The 23,619-nt window shown below is 42.5% G+C and overlaps 1 protein-coding gene across 1 annotated transcript; it reads left to right on the plus strand.

Annotated features, from left to right (window-relative positions):
• Positions 1-4,489: 4,489 nt before the first annotated feature.
• On the plus strand, positions 4,490-17,690 carry LOC115184061 (sodium-dependent neutral amino acid transporter B(0)AT1-like). Its single transcript, XM_029745060.1, has 12 exons — positions 4,490-4,952; positions 7,221-7,361; positions 8,409-8,546; positions 10,942-11,123; positions 11,639-11,749; positions 11,846-11,958; positions 12,152-12,280; positions 12,659-12,815; positions 12,907-13,111; positions 13,345-13,504; positions 15,133-15,295; positions 16,500-17,690. The coding sequence occupies exons 1-12, from the start codon at positions 4,751-4,753 to the stop codon at positions 16,710-16,712; spliced, it is 1,914 nt and encodes a 637-aa protein (XP_029600920.1). The 5' UTR covers positions 4,490-4,750; the 3' UTR covers positions 16,713-17,690.
• The last annotated feature ends 5,929 nt before the right edge of the window (positions 17,691-23,619 follow it).

Genomic DNA, 23,619 nt, shown 5'->3' on the forward strand with positions numbered 1-23,619 from the left:
CCAGTGGATTGCATTCTCACTCGATTAATTGATTTTGGATAAACTCTATATTCTTCAATAAACATTAGGCAGAAGGATTCAACTTTATCAATAGGTTATTGATTTACATTTATTGGTTTTAGTGAATTGAGCAAATATATCTCAGGTGTAACAACCTTCCAAACTCAACCTTTTATTGTCCTCACTCAAGTCGTATGGGAGTTTTCACCAAGCTACTTTTTCTATTGGTTTCCTTCTCTCCTTCTAATAACAGCCTTTTTCATACGATCTATACAGACATCTATACATTCATATAATGGACTATATTAAGTCATATAGAGTATGGAACATATGGCATAAGTGGGCTTTCAGTCACGAGCACTAGACTGTGCAGATTAATTTATGTTAAAGGTCATGAACACTCAAAATTATGTTTTTCATGAAAATGGATGATAACCTCCCTCATATCAAACACTTGGATTCAGGAGGCGGGATTATTAAGCGGATAGGGTAATATCACCCAACTCTCATTTTAATACACCAATGGTAACATTATATTGTCTTACCTAATTTAAATAAGTACATCTTGTACCCAACATCAGAGAAAGGTGTGTTTGCAGAAGGGTGTGGTTTATATTGCTAGATAGCTACTCTACTGGTGCCAACATTTTACTGTAGGGTGTCAGCAAAGATAATAAAACGTTTACACTATTAATCTATAGCAAAGCTACTTATATATCTTTCCCCTTTCATCCGTCTGGTGTTAGCTGGCTAGCTAGGTTTTTAGCCGTCTGCTGTTAGCTAGTTACTGGCTAGCTAGGTCTTCAGCCGTCTGGTGTTAGCTAGTTACTGGCTAGCTAGGTCTTTATGTCTGGTGTTAGCTAGTTACTGGCTAGCTGGGTCTTCATCTGTCTGGTGTTAGCTAGTTACTGGCTAGCTAGGTCTTTATGTCTGGTGTTAGCTAGTTACTGGCTAGCTAGGTCTTCATCTGTCTGGTGTTAGCTAGTTACTGGCTAGCTAGGTCTTTATGTCTGCTGTTAGCTAGTTACTGGCTAGCTGGGTCTTCATCTGTCTGGTGTTAGCTAGTTACTGGCTAGCTAGGTCTTTATGTCTGGTGTTAGCTAGTTACTGGCTAGCTAGGTCTTCATCTGTCTGGTGTTAGCTAGTTACTGGTTAGCTAGGTCTTCATCCGTCCAGTGTTAGCTAGTTACTGGCTAGCTAGGTCTTCATCTGTCTGGTGTTAGCTAGTTACTGGCTAGCTAGGTCTTCATCTGTCTGGTGTTAGCTAGTTACTGGTTAGCTAGGTCTTTATGTCTGCTGTTAGCTAGTTACTGGCTAGCTGGGTCTCCATCTGTCTGGTGATAGCTAGTTACTGGCTAGCTAGGTCTTCATCTGTCTGGTGTTAGCTAGTTACTGGCTAGCTAGGTCTTCATCTGTCTGGTGTTAGCTAGTTACTGGCTAGCTAGGTCTCCATCTGTCTGGTGTTAGCTAGTTACTGGCTAGCTAGGTCTCCATCTGTCTGGTGTTAGCTAGTTACTGGCTAGCTAGGTCTTTATCTGTGTCTGGTGTTAGCTAGTTACTGGCTAGCTAGGTCTTTAGCCGTCTGGTGTTAGCTAGTTACTGGCTAGCTAGGTCTTCATCTGTCTGGTGTTAGCTAGTTACTGGCTAGCTAGGTCTTCATCTGTCTGGTGTTAGCTAGTTACTGGTTAGCTAGGTCTTCATCCGTCCAGTGTTAGCTAGTTACTGGCTAGCTAGGTCTTCATCTGTCTGGTGTTAGCTAGTTACTGGCTAGCTAGGTCTTCATCTGTCTGGTGTTAGCTAGTTACTGGTTAGCTAGGTCTTTATGTCTGCTGTTAGCTAGTTACTGGCTAGCTGGGTCTCCATCTGTCTGGTGATAGCTAGTTACTGGCTAGCTAGGTCTTTAGCCGTCTGGTGTTAGCTAGTTACTGGCTAGCTAGGTCTTCATCTGTCTGGTGTTAGCTAGTTACTGGCTAGCTAGGTCTTCAGCCGTCTGGTGTTAGCTAGTTACTGGCTAGCTAGGTCTTCATCTGTCTGGTGTTAGCTAGTTACTGGTTAGCTAGGTCTTCATCTGTCTGGTGTTAGCTAGTTACTGGCTAGCTAGGTCTTTATGTCTGGTGTTAGCTAGTTACTGGCTAGCTAGGTCTTTATGTCTGGTGTTAGCTAGTTACTGGCTAGCTAGGTCTTTATGTCTGGTGTTAGCTAGTTACTGGCTAGCTAGGTCTTCATCTGTCTGGTGTTAGCTAGTTACTGGCTAGCTAGGTTTCCATCTGTCTGGTGTTAGCTAGTTACTGGCTAGCTAGGTCTTTATCTGTGTCTGGTGTTAGCTAGTTACTGGCTAGCTAGGTCTTTATGTCTGGTGTTAGCTAGTTACTGGCTAGCTAGGTCTTCATCTGTCTGGTGTTAGCTAGTTACTGGCTAGCTAGGTCTTCATCTGTCTGGTGTTAGCTAGTTACTGGCTAGCTAGGTCTTCATCTGTCTGGTGTTAGCTAGTTACTGGCTAGCTAGGTCTTCAGCCAGCATGAAACAAAAGGGGGGGTCGTTCAAAACTCTGACACAGTTGTCATGTCAACACATCTGTCAGTGCTGCTGTGAACCGCATCACAAGAGACATGGCAGATGGGAGATGTATATAAAAAATATATTAAAAAAATGGACATCATTGATGCAATTTCAATGTTGTTTGAGTTGATTTGTGTTTCACCAAATTAGGTTGAGATGATTTCACTGCAAAACTGCTCACTGCATCCAAGTTTCCTCACATAGACGTTTTCAAAGAGCTGTCAGTCAAGACGAGCTCATGAATATAAGCTCCCCGCTCACTCAGCCTGTCTTTTCAAACTTCCTGGTAGTTAGTCCTGAGAGAAAATTTACTTTTTCAAAAATGTTCAGCATTTCTATCCACCCCACCCACCCCCCCCAAAAATATTATAGGTGATATTTTAGTTACTCAAAAGGCTATTTTACATTTTATTTTTTAAATGACTGTTAAACTAGATGTAGACTGTACAGATCGTGTAAATAAAACATGTTTAATTAGTTCACATTTGCCACTCCGTTACTGTATCTTTACTATGTACATGAACAGATGAGTGTTGATGGGAAGGATGTGTCAACATGTTGGTAAATGAGAGGAGGAGAACAATACGGCATCAGTGACCTTTCAGTCACCAGTGAACTAGACAACATTCCTTTCTGCGTTCCTATTGTTCTAGAGCGTTCCTATTGTTCTAGAGCGTTCCTATTGTTCTAGAGCGTTCCTATTGTTCTAGCGCGTTCCTATTGTTCTAGAGCGTTCCTATTGTTCTAGCGCGTTCCTATTGTTCTAGAGCGTTCCTATTGTTCTAGAGCGTTCCTATTGTTCTAGCGCGTTCCTATTGTTCTAGCGCGTTCCTATTGTTCTAGCGCGTTCTATTGTTCTAGAGCGTTCCTATTGTTCTAGCGCGTTCCTATTGTTCTAGCGCGTTCTATTGTTCTAGAGCGTTCCTATTGTTCTAGAGCGTTCCTATTGTTCTAGAGCGTTCCGATTGTTCTAGCGCGTTCCTATTGTTCTAGCGCGTTCCTATTGTTCTAGCACGTTCCTATTGTTCTAGCGCGTTCTATTGTTCTAACGCGTTCCTATTGTTCTAGAGCGTTCCTATTGTTCTAGCGTGTTCTATTGTTCTAGCGCGTTCCTATTGTTCTAGCGCGTTCGATTGTTCTAGCGCGTTCGATTGTTCTAGCGCGTTCTATTGTTCTAGCGCGTTCTATTGTTCTAGCGCGTTCCTATTGTTCTAGCGCATTCTATTGTTCTAGCGCGTTCTATTGTTCTAGCGCGTTCTATTGTTCTAGAGCGTTCCTATTGTTCTAGAGCGTTCCTATTGTTCTAGCGCGTTCCTATTGTTCTAGCGCGTTCCTATTGTTCTAGCACGTTCCTATTGTTCTAGCACGTTCCTATTGTTCTAGCGCATTCTATTGTTCTAGCGCATTCTATTGTTCTAGCGCGTTCTATTGTTCTAGCGCGTTCTATTGTTCTAGCGCGTTCCTATTGTTCTAGCGCATTCTATTGTTCTAGCGCATTCTATTGTTCTAGCGCGTTCTATTGTTCTAGCGCGTTCTATTGTTCTAGCGCGTTCTATTGTTCTAGCGCGTTCTATTGTTTTAGCGCGTTCTATTGTTCTAGCGCGTTCTATTGTTCTAGCGCATTCTATTGTTCTAGCGCGTTCTATTGTTCTAGCGCGTTCTATTGTTCTAGCGCGTTCTAATAAGGAATAGGCTGCCATTTTGGATGTAGACCCTCTCTTCCTTCTGGGGAAAAAAAATTGCCAATTACGAGACTACTCTTCACATGATGTTTTTAACCATTATAAAGATGGCTGACCTTTTAGCTGCAACAACCTGCTGACTAGATATATAATATCTCACTGGCTCAGAAGAATCCTCAGATAACTGAAGCCACTGTGAAACCAAAGTTCAGCAGAAGTGCTGTGACAGTCCCCCCTTGAAAGAAGACATTTAGAGGGTAAAGGCCACACAAGGTAGGCAGGACGCACGCAACAGTCAACCAGCTGACAGTAGAGAGGACATTCAGTTCCTTTTGTTGTCTACAACCATCCTGAGACCCTTTCTGGGTGAACAATAAAGCCAGCAGCTGAAAGAGAAAGAGAAAGAGAGAGAAAACTAGAGAGTGAGAGAGAAAGAGAGAGAGAGAGAGAGAGACGGAGAACTGTACCTATATTTGGGTGAGGAAGACTTCACTATCCAGCCGGTTGCCATGAGATTTCCCAAGCTGCCCAACCCGGGTCTGGATGACCGGATCCCGTCTCATAAGGAGCTGGAGAGGATGGAGAAAGAGGAGGCTGGGGACAGGCCCAAATGGGACAACAAGACCCAGTACATGCTGACCTGTGTGGGCTTCTGTGTGGGGCTGGGGAACGTGTGGAGGTTCCCTTACCTGTGTCAGAGCCATGGAGGAGGTAAGGGGAGAAAGAGGGGAGGAGGTTTGATTGTATTTAATGAATTAATGAAAATTAATGAAAAGGATTTTGAGTTACGCATTTTTTCACAGTAGAAATTAAACAGGGAAAATTACAAACTACAGTGAGATTACAAAACATTAGGAACACCTGCTCTTTCAATGACATGCACTGACCAGGTGAATCCCGGTGAAAGCTGTGATCCCTTATTGATGTCACTTGTTAAATTCACTTCAATCAGTGTAGATGAAGGGGAGGAGACAGGTTAAAGAAGGATTTTTAAGCCTTGAGACTATTGAGACATGGATTGTGGACGTGTGCCATTCAGAGGGTGAATGGACAAGGCAACACATTTAAGTGCCTTTGAACGGAGTATGGTTTCAGGTGCCAGGAGCACCAGTTTTTAGTGTGTCAAGAACTGCAACGCTGCTGGGTTTCTCACGCTCAACATTTTCCCGTGTGTATCAAGAATGGTCCACCACCCAAAAGACATGGGCCATCATCCCTGTGGAACGCTTTCGACACCTTATAGAGTCCACGACCAGACGACTTGAGTCTGTTTTGAGGGCAAAAAAAAAAGGTCAACATTAGGAAGGTGTTCCTAATGTTTTGTACACTCAGCGTACATACCCTCGACATAAGTAGTTAAAAAGGTGGAATACACTGTATACAATTAGTAGGATAATTGATCTGCACATACAGAGATAGCAGAGTACTATATTGATTATGGTATTAGTTGTCTGATTGAATAACGAGTGACTGGCCATTTGTTTTGTGGTGTGGGTGAAAGTAAAGTTTACTTTAGATGATTACGACTGATAGGGAACGGTCGTAAATTTCATTTTGGATTCCTCAAAACTCCAATAAATGTACAGTATTTGAGAGGATTGCTAGTCATGGTTTGAAATCTTAACAAGTAAAGAAAACAAATGTTGTAATCGTTCTCAACTTGTTAAAAACGTTTTCAAACTGTCTAATGGGCATTTTAACACAGAGAAACCCCCTTGGTATATGTGTTGGTCCTCTGTATGCATTGCTGTACCTAGTTTGGGTATTTTAACACAGAGAAACCCCCTTGGTATATGTGTTGGTCCTCTGTATGCATTGCTGTACCTAGTTTGGGTATTTTAACACAGAGAAACCCCCTTGGTATATGTGTTGGTCCTCTGTATGCATTGCTGTACCTAGTTTGGGTATTTTAACACAGAGAAACCCCCTTGGTATATGTGTTGGTCCTCTGTATGCATTGCTGTACCTAGTTTGGGTATTTTAACACAGAGAAACCCCCTTCAACATGTTAATAACACTTTAAAGTAACTGTCCATTGATTCCAGATTTCTATTAAATATGACCTATAATTACTTACAATAGTAGTTAAATAGTTACAAAAACATGGTAATTAAGAACGTTAAAAAGAAGGTTTTCTGTGTTGGAATGGTGTGGGCGTACACCGGTCATAAAAAAATAGACCGCTGATTGGCCAGTTTATCCTCCTCTAGACTTCTGATTGGCCAGCTCATCCTCCTCTAGACTTCTGATTGGCCAGCTTATCCTCCTCTAGACTTCTGATTGGCCAGCTCATCCTCCTCTAGACTTCTGATTCGCCAGCTTATCCTCCTCTAGACTTCTGATTGGCCAGCTCATCCTCCTCTAGGCTTCTGATTCGCCAGCTCATCCCCCTCTACACTTCTGATTGGCCAGCTTATCCTCCTCTAGACTTCTGATTGGCCAGCTCATCCTCCTCTAGACTTCTGATTGGCCAGCTCATCCTCCTCAGGAGTATGACATCATATTAGGAAATAGAAAGTTTGAGGTGGGGTTTTTGAGCTTTGGCCACAAATATGAGTATAGGGTGGAAGGTAGCCTAGCGGTGGGTCGGTAACTGAAAGGGTTGCTGGTTTGACTCCCCGGGCCAACAAGGTTAAACATCTGTTCATGTGCCCTTGAGCAAGGCACTTAACCCTAGTTGCTCTGGATTAGAGCGTTTACTAAATAACTAAAATGTCAAATGTAGGACGAGTCAACCACATTATTTGGGTAATAAGATATAAGAGATAACAGAATATGAGCTTTTAAAAGAGGGATTTTCCACTGGAGAGTTATTTTAAAATTGTATTATCTGAAAATCTTCAACACTAACACTTTTAATAACACAATAATACAACTGCTACTGTTGAGATATTAGAGATGTGTTCAGTAGAGTATTGTTGATATATCGACTGATCAAAACAACCAACAGAGATTCCAATTCCAATCTTGTGTTCCCAGGAGCGTTTATGATCCCATTCCTGATCCTGCTGGTTCTGGAGGGGATTCCACTGCTGCACCTGGAGTTTGCTATCGGACAGCGCCTCAGGAGCGGCAGTGTGGGAGTGTGGGGCTCTGTCAACCCTTACCTCACTGGCATTGGTGGGTGACAGTCCATTCCTGATTACGGTATCTGTGTGGAATTCCTGTGATCATGTGATCATGTCTGACAAAACCCTTGTGGCTTCAGGAATATGGTTATAAGCAGCTATACGTTTTTATGTTTTGCAATATTATGTATTGTGTATAGCACACTTAAACATACAGTACCAGTCAAAAGTTTGGAAACAGCTACTCATTCAAGAGTTTTGCTATATTTTTACTATTTTCTATATTGTAGAATAATAGTGAAGACATCCAAACTATGAAACAACACATATGGAATCATGTAGTAACCAAAGAAGTGTTAAACAAATCAAAATATATTTTATATTTGAGATTTTTCAAAGTAGCCACCCTTTGCCTTGATGACAACTTTGCACACTCTTGGCATTCTCTCAACCAGCTGAATGAGGTAGTCACCTGCAATGCATTTCAATTAACAGCTGTGCAAAGTTGTAGAATTTCATTTGTAGAATTTCTTTCCTTAATGCTTTGAGCCAATCAGTTGCGTGGTGAAAAGATAGGTGTGGTATACAGAAGATAGCCCTATATGGTAAAAGACCAAGTCCATTTTATGGCAAGAACAGCTCAAATAAGCAAAGAGAAACGACAATCCATTATTACTTTAAGAGCTGTTTGACCTAGAAGGAGAGTGATGGAGTTTTGCATCAGATGATCTGGCCTCCACAATCACCTGACCTCAACTCAATTGAGATGGTTTGGGATGAGTCGGACCGCAGAGTGAAGGAAAAGCAGCCATCAAGTGTTCAGCATATGTGGGAACTCTTTCCAAAGTTTTGGAAAAGCATTCCTCATGAAGCTGGTAGCATATGTGTTATTCCGTAGTTTTGATGTATTCTATTCTACAATGTAGAAAACAGTAAAAAAAAAAATAAAGAAAAACCCTTGAATGAGTATGTGTCCAAACTTTTGACTGGTACTCTATATACTGTATATACTTGGACATAGCATATTTTAATAAACTTGAATATGCTTATAATTCACTGGAATGTACAGGGAATGTAAATGGCATTTGTTCTGAAACAGGTATTGCTTCCATGTTGGTATCATTCCTGGTTGGGATGTACTACAACACCATCATGGCCTGGATCATGTGGTACCTCTTCAACTCCTTCCAGGACCCCTTGCCTTGGAGTCAGTGTCCCCTCAATGCAAACAAGACAGGTACAGTATTTCCTTCATGAGTAACAGTTGGTATTGGTATCCGACCTTAACTCAAAACGTAGCTACCTCGGTTACCGAGCTACCCCGGTTACCGAGCTACCCCGGTTACCGAGCTACCCCGGTTACCGAGCTACCCCGGTTACCTAGCTACCCCGGTTACCTAGCTACCCCGGTTACTTAGCTACCCCGGTTACCTATCTACCTCGGTTACCTAGCTACCTCGGTTACCTAGCTACCTCGGTTAAGATGTTCGGACCTCTTGGCATAAAGGTTGAAGGTGTTGGCTTGACAGTCGCTGGATCCGGGTTTGAGTCCCGGTCAGGGAAACCCCCCCGTGAATTCACTACAGTACCATCAAAACCTGGACCCCCAAAAATATATATCTAAACGTAGCTAGATAGCCTAATACCAGCATGATAGCAAGCAGGATCAGCTCAAAGGTTAACTGACAACGTCACGAAAACGATGCACACACGTCGATGGGGCAGAAGTCTGTGTGTAATTATTTAAGATGGTCAGATAGCTAGCAACTAGCATATAACTATATGAATATACACTGCTCAAAAAAATAAAGGGAACACTTAAACAACACAATGTAACTCCAAGTCAATCACACTTCTGTGAAATCAAACTGTCCACTTAGGAAGCAACACTGATTGACAATAAATTTCACATGCTGTTGTGCAAATGGAATAGACAACAGGTGGAAATTATAGGCAATTAGCAAGACACCCCCAATAAAGGAGTGGTTCAGCAGGTGGGGACCACAGACCACTTCTCAGTTCCTATGCTTCCTGGCTGATGTTTTGGTCACTTTTGAATGCTGGCGGTGCTTTCACTCTAGTGGTAGCATGAGACGGAGTCTACAACCCACACAAGTGGCTCAGGTAGTGCAGCTCATCCAGGATGGCACATCAATGCGAGCTGTGGCAAGAAGGTTTGCTGTGTCTGTCAGCGTAGTGTCCAGAGCATGGAGGCGCTACCAGGAGACAGGCCAGTACATCAGGAGACGTGGAGGAGGCCGTAGGAGGGCAACAACCCAGCAGCAGGACCGCTACCTCCGCCTTTGTGCAAGGAGGAGCAGGAGAAGCACTGCCAGAGCCCTGCAAAATGACCTCCAGCAGGCCACAAATGTGCATGTGTCTGCTCAAACGGTCAGAAACAGACTCCATGAGGGTGGTATGAGGGCCCGACGTCCACAGGTGGGGGTTGTGCTTACAGCCCAACACCGTGCAGGACGTTTGGCATTTGCCAGAGAACACCAAGATTGGCAAATTCGCCACTGGCGCCCTGTGCTCTTCACAGATGAAAGCAGGTTCACACTGAGCACGTGACAGACGTGACAGAGTCTGGAGACGCCGTGGAGAACGTTCTTCTGCCCGCAACATCCTCCAGCATGACCAGTTTGGCAGTGGGTCAGTCATGGTGTGGGGTGGCATTTCTTGGGGGGCCGCACAGCCCTCCATGTGCTTGCCAGAGGTAGCCTGACTGCCATTAGGTACCGAGATGAGATCCTCAGACCCCCTGTGAGACCATATGCTGGTGCGGTTGGCCCTGGGTTCCTCCTAATGCAAGACAATGCTAGACTTCATGTGGCTGGAGTGTGTCAGCAGTTCCTGCAAGACGAAGGCATTGATGCTATGGACTGGCCCGCCCGTTCTCCAGACCTGAATCCAATTGAGCACATCTGGGACATCATGTCTCGCTCCATCCACCAACGCCACGTTGCACCACAGACTGTCCAGGAGTTGGCGGATGCTTTAGTCCAGGTCCGCCACCTCATCAGGAGCATACCCAGGCATTGTAGGGAGGTCATACAGGCACGTGGAGGCCACACACACTACTGAGCCTCATTTTACTTGTTTTAAGGACATTACATCAAAGTTGGATCAGCCTGTAGTGTGGTTTTCCACTTTAATTTTGAGTGTGACTCCAAATCCAGACCTCCATGGGTTGATAAATTAGATTTCCATTGATTATTTTTGTGTGATTTTGTTGTCAGCACATTCAACTATGTAAAGAAAAAAGTATTTATTAAGATTATTTCTTCCATTCAGATCTAGGATGTGTTGTTTAAGTGTTCCCTTTATTTTTTTGAGCAGTGTATATATATGATATATATAGCTATAACTTTTGAGGTGTTTTTGACTCGTCTCGTCTATGTTGAATCATGCTGAATCATGTTGAATCATGTTGAATCATGCTTTTTCCATTCTGAATCACACTGTATCATTCTGTATCACGCTGAATCATGCTGAATACATTGGCAGTAGATCGCCAGCTAGTCAAACATTGATAATTCAGACCGACCCAACGTCTATCTCATTTTCATCTTAGCTGTTATCATTTTAGATCCAGATTGGCCTTTAAACAGTTTGAATATCGGCCCCTGCAGGTCTGGTGTCAGAATGCGCACGGAGCTCCTCAGTTGATTACTTCTGGTACAGAGAGACACTGAACACCTCTACGGCCATAGATTTATCTGGAGGCCTTCAGTGGTGGATGGTGCTAGCCCTGGTGTCTGCCTGGACTTTACTCTATGTATGCTGTATCAGGGGGATTGAGACTACTGGCAAGGTACCAGCTCAGATTCACTCTCTAAACGTTTATGAGGGAGGTCAAATTTCAGTAAAAATAATGGCCTGTCTTGGGAATGGTGCCAGTTGTCTTATGGCTGATGTCTCTCTCTCTCTCTCTCTCTCTCTCTGTCTCTCTGTCTCTCTCTGTCTCTCTCTCTCTGTCTGTCTCTCTCTCTCTCTCTCTCTCCCTCTGTCTCTCTCTCTCTCTGTCTCTCTCTGTCTCTCTGTCTGTCTCTCTCTCTCTCTCTCTCTCTCTGTCTCTCTCTCTCTCTCTCTCTCTCTCTCTGTCTTTGTCTCTGTCTCACTGTCTCTCTCTCTCTCTGTCTTTGTCTTTCTCTCTCTCTCTCTCTCTCTCTCCCTCTTTCTGTCTCTCTCTCTCGGTCTCTCTCTCTCTCTCTCCCTCTCTTTCTCTCCCTCCATGTCTCTTTCTCTCTGTCTCTCTCTCTCTCCATTCATAAGTGGTTCTGGATTCAGTTTATGTAACAGTTTCAGAATCTCTCTCTTTCTCGTCAGGCTGTGTACATAACGTCCACTCTGCCCTACTTGGTCCTCACCATCTTCCTGATCAGAGGACTGACTCTCAAAGGTTCTCTGGATGGAGTCAAGTTCCTCTTCACACCAGACGTAAGCAATTAACTGTATGTGCTAACGTTGTCGTGACACTAAAATCAACACAAAATGGCTGATTTCTTTGTGTCTGACTGTTTCCTATTTCTCCAGGTGAATGAGTTGATGAACCCGTCTACCTGGCTGGATGCAGGTGCCCAGGTGTTCTACTCTTTCTCCTTGGCCTTCGGAGGTCTCATCTCCTTCTCCAGCTACAACTCTGTGCAGTAAGAACAAGCAACTCCTTATTAAAATGTATTTAAAATAAAAAATAATACAAAACTTTTATTGAGGCTGAATCCTCATCGGTGCAGAGAGTAAAATCACAGATGCTCATAGACGTTATACCAACGGATCTTGTCTTTTCATCTCTTTCGGGTAAATTTCAGTCATTTTCCTTCCCATTGTCTGTTTCTCCAGCAACAACTGTGAACAGGACGCCGTCATCATCTCCGTCATCAACGGCGCCACCTCCGTCTACTCTGCTACCGTCATCTACTCCATCATAGGCTTCAGGGCCACGGAAAAGTTTGACGACTGCTCGGATGGGTAAATTCCTACTTCCTTCTTGGTTGAATCCAGACTTTCAATAGAATTCCTATGTAGATTAAAGTGATATTTGTTGACAACACTGTCAAGTATATGTCAACGTTGGATTTAATAAATAAATAAATAAATAGGGATTACAGGAAGATACTCTAATTAGAGTTTGATATTTACTTTCCTGTGTTATCTTCCTAGTGACATCATGACCCTTGTGAATGTGTTCTCTTCCTAGTGACATCATGACCCTTGTGATTGTATTATCTTCCTAGTGACATTATGACCCTTGTGATGGGTGTTTTCTTCCTAGTGACATCATGACCCTTGTGATTGTGTTTTCTTCCTAGTGACATCATGACCCTTGTGATTGTGTTATCTTCCTAGTAACATCATGGCCCTTCTTAATGCATTTGATCTCACTGAGAACTCCATCACTGTGAACAACTATGAGGAAGTTCTCCAACGTTTCAACAACACGTCACCAGACATCATCCAGGGATTAAACCTGAAGACCTGTGATCTACAGCAGTTTCTCAGTCAGGTAGTGAAATTACATAATGTCCAATCCAAGACACATCATTCGCTCTAAGGGACACCGGAACATTCTTATGTACATACTGTGTTTCCTGTAGGGTGTGGAGGGAACTGGCCTGGCCTTCATCGTGTTCACAGAAGCCATCACCAAGATGCCTGTCTCTCCTCTCTGGTCCATCCTGTTCTTCATCATGCTCTTCTGTCTGGGACTGTCCACCATGTTTGGGAACATAGAGGGGGTCGTGGTGCCCCTTCAGGATCTCAACATCTTCCCTAAAAGGTGGCCCAAAGAAGTCTTGACAGGTTAGTGACATACAGAAGCTGAGATAGTGCATTTTAGAAGAAGAAGGACAAAATCAAAATGGCTTCAAAACAAGGCATTGTCTTCATCATCCTAGTTGTTCAGGGATTGAGAAGCTTGTTGTTGACCTTTAAGGGGGGGGGTAGCCCTCTGAACATCGAATGAGGTTGAGCATCCCTGAAAGAACCTTGGTTGTCAACGTTTTAACAACTGTCTTTGTTTTGTCTTCTTTTAGGAGTCACTTGTATCGTTTGCTTCACCGTCGCTCTCATCTTCACCCAGCGGTCTGGTAACTACTGGCTGGCTCTGTTCGACGGCTTTGCCGGCTCCATCCCTCTCCTAGTCATCGCCTTCTGTGAAATGGTGTCTGTTGTTTACATCTATGGGATAGACAGGTGAGTCCAGACCCTTAAACACCATGAAATAATATAGAACTGAATAGAATAGAAAATACTTAATTGTCAAAGCTATGTGGAGATGTACAATAGATGTCAAAAGTTTGGACACACCTACTCATTCAAGGGTTTTTCTTTATTTTACTATTTCCTACATTGTAGAATAATAGTGAAGACATCAAAACTATAAAATAACACATGGAATCATGTAGTAACCAAAGAAGTGTTAAACAAATCAAAATATACTTTAGATTCTTCAAAGGAGCCACCCTTTGCCTTGATGACAGTTTTGCACATTCTATGTGTTCCATACTAGATAACGTGTTCCATGCTAGATAATGTGTTCCATACTAGATAACGTGTTCCATACTAGATAATGTGTTCCATACTAGATAATGTGTTCCATACTAGATAATGTGTTCCATACTAGATAATGTGTTCCATACCAGATAATGTGTTCCATAGTAGACGTGTGTTCCATACTAGATAATGTGTTCCATACTAGATAATGTGTTCCATACTAGATAATGTGTTCCATACTAGATAATGTGTTCCATACTAGACGTGTGTTCCATACTAGATAATGTGTACCATACTAGATAATGTGTTCCATACTAGATAATGTGTTCCATACTAGATAATGTGTTCCATACTAGACGTGTGTTCCATACTAGATAATGTGTTCCATACTAGATAATGTGTTCCATACTGGATAATGTGTTCCATACTAGATAATGTGTTCTATACTAGACGTGTGTTCCATAGTAGACGTGTGTTCCATACTAGATAATGTGTTCCATACTAGACGTGTGTTCCATACCAGATAATGTGTTCCATACTAGACGTGTGTTCCATACTAGATAATGTGTTCCATACTAGATAATGTGTTCCATACTAGATAATGTGTTCCATACTAGACGTGTGTTCCATACTAGATAATGTGTTCCATACTAGATAATTTGTTCCATGTCCCCAGTGAATGTTGTGCAATTTCAGGATGTGTGTGTGTGTGTGTTGGGGGGGGGGGGGGGACTGTCCCTCGTGAATGTTGTGCGCCTGAATACACCTTAGGTCTTCATTAGACCTGTCGAGTTAAATCAGACTTGGGAACATGTATCTGTCACGGTTGTCGTAAGGAGTGGACCAAAACGCAGCGGGAAAATGTATACTCATCTTCTGTTATTATTTAAAGAAGGAAAAACAAAACAAACGACTCCAAACAGTCCCGTCAGGTGCAACAAACACTAAACCAGGAAATAACTACCCACAAACCCCCTATAGAACAAACACCCCTATAAATAGGACCTTCAATCAGAGGCAACGAGAAGCAGCTGCCTCCAATTGAAGGTCAACCTAATAAACACCACATAGAAATAGACCAACTAGAAATAACATAGAAATACACTAACATAGAACATAACCCAAACAACCCCGAAACACCCTAAACAAACACCCCCTGCCACGCCCTGACCAAACTACAATAACAAACAACCCTTTACTGGTCAGGACGTGACAATATCACAGTCATAACAATCCTCTTCATTGGATATCATGGGGAACGTTCAGTCTGATAACCAACCATTGGAACATCGAAATCCCAGTTAATTAACTTCTGCTCACTCCGACAGGTTCAACGCAGACATCGAGTTCATGATTGGACACAAGCCCAACCTGTTCTGGCAGGTGACCTGGAGGTTCGTCAGCCCAGTCATCATGCTGGTGATTTTCATCTTCTACTTCGTCACCCAGGTCAGCGGGGAGCTGACCTACCTCGTATGGGACCAAGACGCGGTAAGCCTTGTTGACAGGAAATAGGTCATGAATGTTGTCGATGTCACTGGTTGCATCCCAAATGGCACCCTTTTCCCTGTGTAGTGCACTACTTTAGACCAGGGTCTATAGGGTAGTAGTGCACTACTTTAGACCAGGGTCTATAGGGTAGTAGTGCACTACTTTAGACCAGGGTCTATAGGGTAGTAGTGCACTACTTTAGACCAGGGTCTATAGGGTAGTAGTGCACTACTTTAGACCAGGGTCTATAGGGTAGTAGTGCACTACTTTAGACCAGGGCCTATAGGGTAGTAGTGCACTACTTTAGACCAGGGTCTATAGGGTAGTAGTGCACTACTTTAGACCAGGGTCTATAGGGTAGTAGTGCACTACTTTAGACCAGGGTCTATAGGGTAGTAGTGCACTACTTTAGACCAGGGCCTATAGGGTAGTAGTGCACTACTTTAGACCAGGGTCTATAGGGTAGTAGTGCACTACTTTAGACCAGGGCCTATAGGGTAGTAGTGCACTACTTTAGACCAGGGTCTATAGGGTAGTAGTGCACTACTTTAGACCAGGGTCTATAGGGTAGTAGTGCACTACTTTAGACCAGGGTCTATAGGGTAATAGTGCACTACTTTAGACCAGGGTCTATAGGGTAGTAGTGCACTACTTTAGACCAGGGCCTATAGGGTAGTAGTGCACTACTTTAGACCAGGGTCTATAGAGGATGCAGACATAGCCTTGTATGCATTTTCTCCCTTATTCTAAGTAAAGACTTCGACTTGTTGAAGTTTAAACATTTGTTGCTCTTATGCCCACAACAACTCTTTAGTATCTAGACTGGAAATGTTTCTAAAGTTGTCAACAGTTTTTTAATTTGATACATGATACAGTATATACAGCAGTATGTGGACACCCAATTAAATTAGTGGATTCGGCTATTTCAGCCACACCCATTGCTGACAGGTGTATAAAATCGAGGCCGTCGCCATGCAATCTCCATAGACAAACAATGGCAGTAGAATGGCCCGTATTGAAGAGTTTGTTCCGGTTCTCTTAACACAGTATGGACCCGGAACTAATTACGTAAAACTTTCGTTCTGGATTATCCAAGATTAATCAATTATCAACACATGAAAACACTATTGAGGATAAACCAAGTTAATTCAATAAAATAAGCTATTTTGTTGTTCCCTGATTTCCTTCATCTCCCTGGTTTTAGGAAGAGTTCCCTACTCTGGCAGACCGTCAGTATCCTGACTGGATCTACTTTATCATCTTTATTTTGGCTGGCATTCCCAGTCTGGCTGTCCCTGGAGTCGCCATTTTCAAATTCATCTACAACCGCTGCTGCCAGAAAGACGACGGCTTCAGGGAAGACACGATCAACTCTGTCTCCGCTAAAATACAGATGATAGAAAGAACGATGGAGTAAAGTAACAGGTTCAACTTCAGTTCTGGATTTCAATGAAAAATGTTTTTTTTTTTTTCAGTGTTTATTTATTTTTTTACATTTTTCTTTTTGTCATCTGGAACAATTGAAGATGCCCAATACATTACGCAAATTAAGGTGGAACGCATAGAACAGGAGTCTGTCTCCAACAGGTCGATCGCCACCTACCAGTAGCACACAGTTCACCAGACTATTCTGAAAGTACATGCAATTTTCACATGTTCCACCGCAAACTGCCATAAACACATCTCATAAGTATCAGATACCGCAAGCTCCCAGCGACTATCCAATCAAAGCCACATTAACTTTATCCCGCCCCCCGGGTTAGCCACTATTGGATTTAAAAAAAAGCCACGCCTAACACAATATCTGCCAATTAATTTCCAGCAGATATTGCCCCTGTCTGTCTGTGTGTTACGAGCCTTTGTCTATCAAAACCATCTTGTGTGCTGACAGAAAAAATTTCCCCAAAACCTTCTCAATTAAATGTTAACTGTGAAGTAGGCTTACCTGGTAGAAGTATATTATGAGGAAGTATATCAATGTATCTTTGTTATTTGCTAACTTTGCCATGCAATGAGCAGCAGCAGTACAGAACCATCACTAGACCGGAGTAATTAACTAGTGATGGCACATTCCTCACTTGCTAGAGATGCAATTAAAGGGCCAGATGCTCAATTAAAGGGGAATTACACAAACACACAAAAAAAAAATTGTTCAGACCGAAATTTGCTTTTCTTTAAGCATTGACATAGACTCAGAACATCCATTTTTATTGTTTCTCTAATAAACTATTGTAATTATAAGAGGGAAAAATAAAACTGAGAACATAATTTGGGAAAATATAAAACAATATTTTTTTGGGGGGGAAAGTTTCTGATTATATAGCCCCCCCCCCTTGGAGTTGTTTAATAACAATTATTTTATCAGGTATATTGACAGAAAAACATAGTGTACAACAGGAAGTAGTGCACTAAAGACCCAGGGAAGAGTTGACAACATAGTGCCCTACTTCCTGTTGAACACTAAGGACCCAGGGAAGAGTTGACAACATAGTGCCCTACTTCCTGTTGAACACTAAGGACCCAGGGAAGAGTTGACAACATAGTGCCCTACTTCCTGTTGAACACTAAGGACCCAGGGGAAGAGTTGACAACATAGTGCCCTACTTCCTGTTGAACACTAAGGACCCAGGGAAGAGTTGACAACATAGTGCCCTACTTCCTGTTGAACACTAAGGACCCAGGGAAGAGTTGACAACATAGTGCCCTACTTCCTGTTGAACACTAAGGACCCAGGGGAAGAGTTGACAACATAGTGCCCTACTTCCTGTTGAACACTAAGGACCCAGGGAAGAGTTGACAACATAGTGCCCTACTTCCTGTTGAACACTAAGGACCCAGGGAAGAGTTGACAACATAGTGCCTTACTTCCTGTTGAACACTAAGGACCCAGGGGAAGAGTTGACAACATAGTGCCCTACTTCCTGTTGAACACTAAGGACCCAGGGAAGAGTTGACAACATAGTGCCCTACTTCCTGTTGTACACCTAAGGACCCAGGGAAGAGTTGACAACATAGTGCCCTACTTCCTGTTGTACACTAAGGACCCAGGGAAGAGTTGACAACATAGTGCCCTACTTCCTGTTGTACACTAAGGACCCAGGGAAGAGTTGACAACATAGTGCCCTACTTCCTGTTGAACACTAAGGACCCAGGGAAGAGTTGACAACATAGTGCCCTACTTCCTGTTGAACACTAAGGACCCAGGGAAGAGTTGACAACATAGTGCCCTACTTCCTGTTGAACACTAAGGACCCAGGGGAAGAGTTGACAACATAGTGCCCTACTTCCTGTTGTACACTAAGGACCCAGGGAAGAGTTGACAACATAGTGCCCTACTTCCTGTTGAACACTAAGGACCCAGGGGAAGAGTTGACAACATAGTGCCCTACTTCCTTTTGTACACTAAGGACCCAGGGAAGAGTTGACAACATAGTGCCCTACTTCCTGTTGAACACTAAGGACCCAGGGAAGAGTTGACAACATAGTGCCCTACTTCCTGTTGAACACTAAGGACCCAGGGAAGAGTTGACAACATAGTGCCCTACTTCCTGTTGAACACTAAGGACCCAGGGAAGAGTTGACAACATAGTGCCCTACTTCCTGTTGAACACTAAGGACCCAGGGAAGAGTTGACAACATAGTGCCCTACTTCCTGTTGAACACTAAGGACCCAGGGAAGAGTTGACAACATAGTGCCTTACTTCCTGTTGAACACTAAGGACCCAGGGAAGAGTTGACAACATAGTGCCCTACTTCCTGTTGAACACTAAGGACCCAGGGGAAGAGTTGACAACATAGTGCCTTACTTCCTGTTGAACACTAAGGACCCAGGGAAGAGTTGACAACATAGTGCCCTACTTCCTGTTGTACACTAAGGACCCAGGGAAGAGTTGACAACATAGTGCCTTACTTCCTGTTGAACACTAAGGACCCAGGGAAGAGTTGACAACATAGTGCCCTACTTCCTGTTGAACACTAAGGACCCAGGGGAAGAGTTGACAACATAGTGCCCTACTTCCTGTTGTACACTAAGGACCCAGGGAAGAGTTGACAACATAGTGCCCTACTTCCTGTTGAACACTAAGGACCCAGGGAAGAGTTGACAACATAGTGCCCTACTTCCTGTTGAACACTAAGGACCCAGGGAAGAGTTGACAACATAGTGCCCTACTTCCTGTTGAACACTAAGGACCCAGGGAAGAGTTGACAACATAGTGCCCTACTTCCTGTTGAACACTAAGGACCCAGGGAAGAGTTGACAACATAGTGCCCTACTTCCTGTTGAACACTAAGGACCCAGGGAAGAGTTGACAACATAGTGCCCTACTTCCTGTTGTACACTAAGGACCCAGGGAAGAGTTGACAACATAGTGCCTTACTTCCTGTTGAACACTAAGGACCCAGGGAAGAGTTGACAACATAGTGCCCTACTTCCTGTTGAACACTAAGGACCCAGGGGAAGAGTTGACAACATAGTGCCCTACTTCCTGTTGTACACTAAGGACCCAGGGAAGAGTTGACAACATAGTGCCCTACTTCCTGTTGAACACTAAGGACCCAGGGAAGAGTTGACAACATAGTGCCCTACTTCCTGTTGAACACTAAGGACCCAGGGAAGAGTTGACAACATAGTGCCCTACTTCCTGTTGAACACTAAGGACCCAGGGAAGAGTTGACAACATAGTGCCCTACTTCCTGTTGAACACTAAGGACCCAGGGAAGAGTTGACAACATAGTGCCCTACTTCCTGTTGAACACTAAGGACCCAGGGGAAGAGTTGCAGGGGAGAGGAGAAGAGAAGAACGGGCCTATTTGAAAGCTAGAAAATAATTAGTAGCTCGCAACGTTTCCTTTTGTTGTTGTTGTTTTTAAGTAGCTCCTCATGCTAGAAAAGGTTTCGAGAACCCTGTCATACAAAATGATCACCTCACTCACATATATAATAAACAATGAATTTGTACATTAGAGAATACATGCCAACACTATAAAACTGTGAGCTATTAACCCTAAGGTATTACGTTATGCACCGTATGGGAATTATTATTTTCAGTTTTGTAAACTTTGGATGAGTGGTACAGAAACTTTTTTTTTTTCTTCGAATAATAATTTCAATTTTGTGTAGTATGAACTAAATGGATTTATCAGTATTTTTATTCCAACAGAATCATTAGTTTCATGGAAAATTGTAACATACGCACAGTTCATGTCTTTACGCCTTTTGTTTTACATTTACATTTTAGTCATTTAGCAGACGCTCTTATCCAGAGCGACTTACATTAGTGATTGCATACATTTCATTTTTTTAATAAAAAAATTAAAAAATTGTACTGGCCCCCCGTGGGAATCGAACCCACAACCCTGGCGTTGCACACACAACCCTGGCGTTGCACACACCATGCTCTACCAACTGAGCCACAGGTTTTGTTGTTGTTGTTGCAATGTTGAATAAAAAAAGACCAAAACATTTTACAAAACAACTCCAGTGCACTGGCTCACTATTCTGTCCCTACTTTTACACTATGTTTGTTACTAAGCAACATGTATCTAAGAGACATGACTTGATGTAGCCAAGTGCAGTGTTACTAACGCCTTTACCTGACCACTGCACAACGATATGGTCTGTGTCCCAAATGGCACCCTATACCCTACATAGAAGCACAGTAGAGGCTGCTGAGGGGAGGATGGCACATAATAATGGCTGGAACGGAGCGAATGAAATGGCATCAACCACATGGAAACGATGTGTTTGATGCATTTGCTACCATTCCACCTATTCCGCTCCAGCCATTACCACGAGCCCGTCCTCCCCAACGAAGGTGCCAACCAACCTCATGTGAAGGGAATAGGTTGTTATTTGGCCTGCAATTCACTAAAACCTTTATACTTTTGCTACGCTTAGGCTAACGATTGATAGGTGCCTTACAGGTGGGCAAACAGCATTGCACAACACATTCAATAAACCGATCCTAAAGGAAGGACTGGGCCACAGCATATTCATGCACAATCAAACTATTACAATTGTGATAACATTTGGTGGAGCGTGTCCTGTTTAGCCACTTAGATTATTTTTTTTTTGCATTCTACTACTTGATGTGTAGTCTCATAGAATCAGAATGTGCAGAACAGAAAGTCCTTCTACTACTTCTACTACGCCCGCTCTACTTCTACTACTGATTCTACTACTTGATGTGTAGTCTCATAGAATCAGAATGTGCAGAACAGAAAGTCCTTCGGTGCACAAACAGGATTTGAACAATAGAATCTGCCATTGTTTAGAACCCTGAGAAAAGAACAGAATTCTGTGTTGCATAGAACTCTGACTTCATAACAATCAAACATTCCGAATGGCCAATACGTCATAGAGGGTTCTGGAACACCAACAAACGCAACTGGTGTACGCAATAGGAAATGCTGCATTCATTGGAAATGGACAATCTATTCATTCTATTTCTACGTAAGTAACTAGATGTGCTTTCTGATGGCAAGTTTAGATTTCTGTCCTAGTCTAATTATTATTGTACTACGTCCATCCGCTCTAGAGCTTAATAAACTAGTTAAGCTATTAACACAAAACCAACTTCCAAATGTCCAGACTGCCCCAACTCGGACTGCTCGGGTAATATTTTTGATAGCATTTATACACGGAGTGTACAAAACATTCAGAACGCCTTCTCTTTCAATGACATAGACTGACCAGGTGACTCCAGGTGAAAGCTATGATCCCTTTATTGATGTCACTTGAACCTGTTGAGGATCTTATCCCGATCTTATCCCGGTATTGGGATTCATTGTCATGTGACCATGGCGGGGAATTCAAAACTGCAAGAGTAATCATTTCAAAAAATCAAATAATCAACTATTTTCCTCCATTTGAAAGATATATCTCCTAAATCTAACCACGCTGTCCGATTTTCAGAGGCATTACGGAGAATGCATAAAGTTAGGTTATGTGAGGAGAGTACATTGACAATAGCTGCGTGTAAAGTTTAGCCAATTCAAAGAAGGGTATCAACAGACAGAAAACTAGCTAGAATTATGCACTTACCTTTGACAATCTGCATCAGATGACACTCATAGGACATTATGTTATACAATACATGCATTTTTAGTTCCATCAAGTTCATATTTATATCCAAAAACAGCATTTACAGTCGCGGTGAAATTCAGAATTTTTTTCGGCTCGAATGCACACAGTGAATCCAGCATTACAAATCACGGAATTACTATTCGAAAACATTGGTAAATTATAATATTGTCATTCAAAGAATAATATATTATCATCTCGTAATTGCTACCGAATGGCCAGATCTCAAAATAACTTTACTGGGAAATCACATTTTGCATAAACTGGGTACTATGCTAACAACAATAAGCTATATGCTAAGCTAAGCTAAGCTATACCGTTAGCATTAGCATCATCTAATATCGATAATAACATTCTAAATATCCCCTTACCTTTGATTATCTCCATCAGAAGGCGCTGCCAGAGATCCCAGGTCCAGAACAAATGTGGTTTCTTTTGACAAAGTTCATAATTTATGTCCAAATAGTTAGCGTTCAGTAGGCTCCCACAAAATGAGGTGGGCAGTGTAAAGTCACGTCGAAAAGCTAAAGAAAACCTAGTAAATAATCTATTTACGTTTGTTTAAACATGTCAAACGTTGTTTAGCAATAATCCTTTGGTCCATTTTTAACGTGAAACATCAGTAAACATCAGTAATATTTTCACACAACCTATCAAGTGTCTAGAATAAACGATAATGACAAAGGCACTCTTCTCAGATTCATGCGCAGGCGCAAAAAATGAAGTGATGACGTGTCAACTTGTAAGCTTTCTAATTCGGTGTGTATTCATGACAGATGCTTCCAACAACTTTCTAAAGATCGTTGACATCTAGTGGAAGCAGTAGGAGTTGCGAACTGAATCCTTTCTCACTGTGGTATCTTTAAAACAATGACACTAAATAGTACAGTCACAAAATTCTCATTTTTTTTAATCTATTTTTCACAGGTTTTTGCCTGCAATATGAGTTTTGTTATACTTACAGACACCATTCAAACTGTTTTAGAAAATTCAGAGTGTTTTCTATCCGAATGTGTTAATAATATGCATATCCTAGCTTCTGAGTTGGTGTAGGAGGCAGTTAAAAATTGCCACATATTTTTTTCAAAATTCTCAATACTGCCCCCGTGGCCCGTAGAGGTTAAATCCATGTCAATCAGTGTAGATGAAGGGGAGGAGACAGGTTAAAGCCTTGAGACAATTGAGACATGGATTGTATACAGTGGGGAGAACAAGTATTTGACACACTGCCGATTTTGCA

The sequence above is a fragment of the Salmo trutta genome, unplaced genomic scaffold (genome assembly GCF_901001165.1).
Source record: "Salmo trutta unplaced genomic scaffold, fSalTru1.1, whole genome shotgun sequence".
Lineage (NCBI taxonomy): Eukaryota > Metazoa > Chordata > Actinopteri > Salmoniformes > Salmonidae > Salmo > Salmo trutta.

What these genes read in the sequence shown, in the direction of transcription:
- LOC115184061 (XM_029745060.1), top strand. Translation starts at nt 4,751, where the DNA reads ATGAGATTTCCCAAGCTGCCCAACCCGGGTCTGGATGACCGGATCCCG. An exon ending in GTGTCAGAGCCATGGAGGAG is followed by an intron (nt 4,953 to 7,220) that starts GTAAGGGGAGAA and finishes TTGTGTTCCCAG; the next exon opens with GAGCGTTTATGATCCCATTC. An exon ending in GCCCAAAGAAGTCTTGACAG is followed by an intron (nt 13,112 to 13,344) that starts GTTAGTGACATA and finishes GTCTTCTTTTAG; the next exon opens with GAGTCACTTGTATCGTTTGC.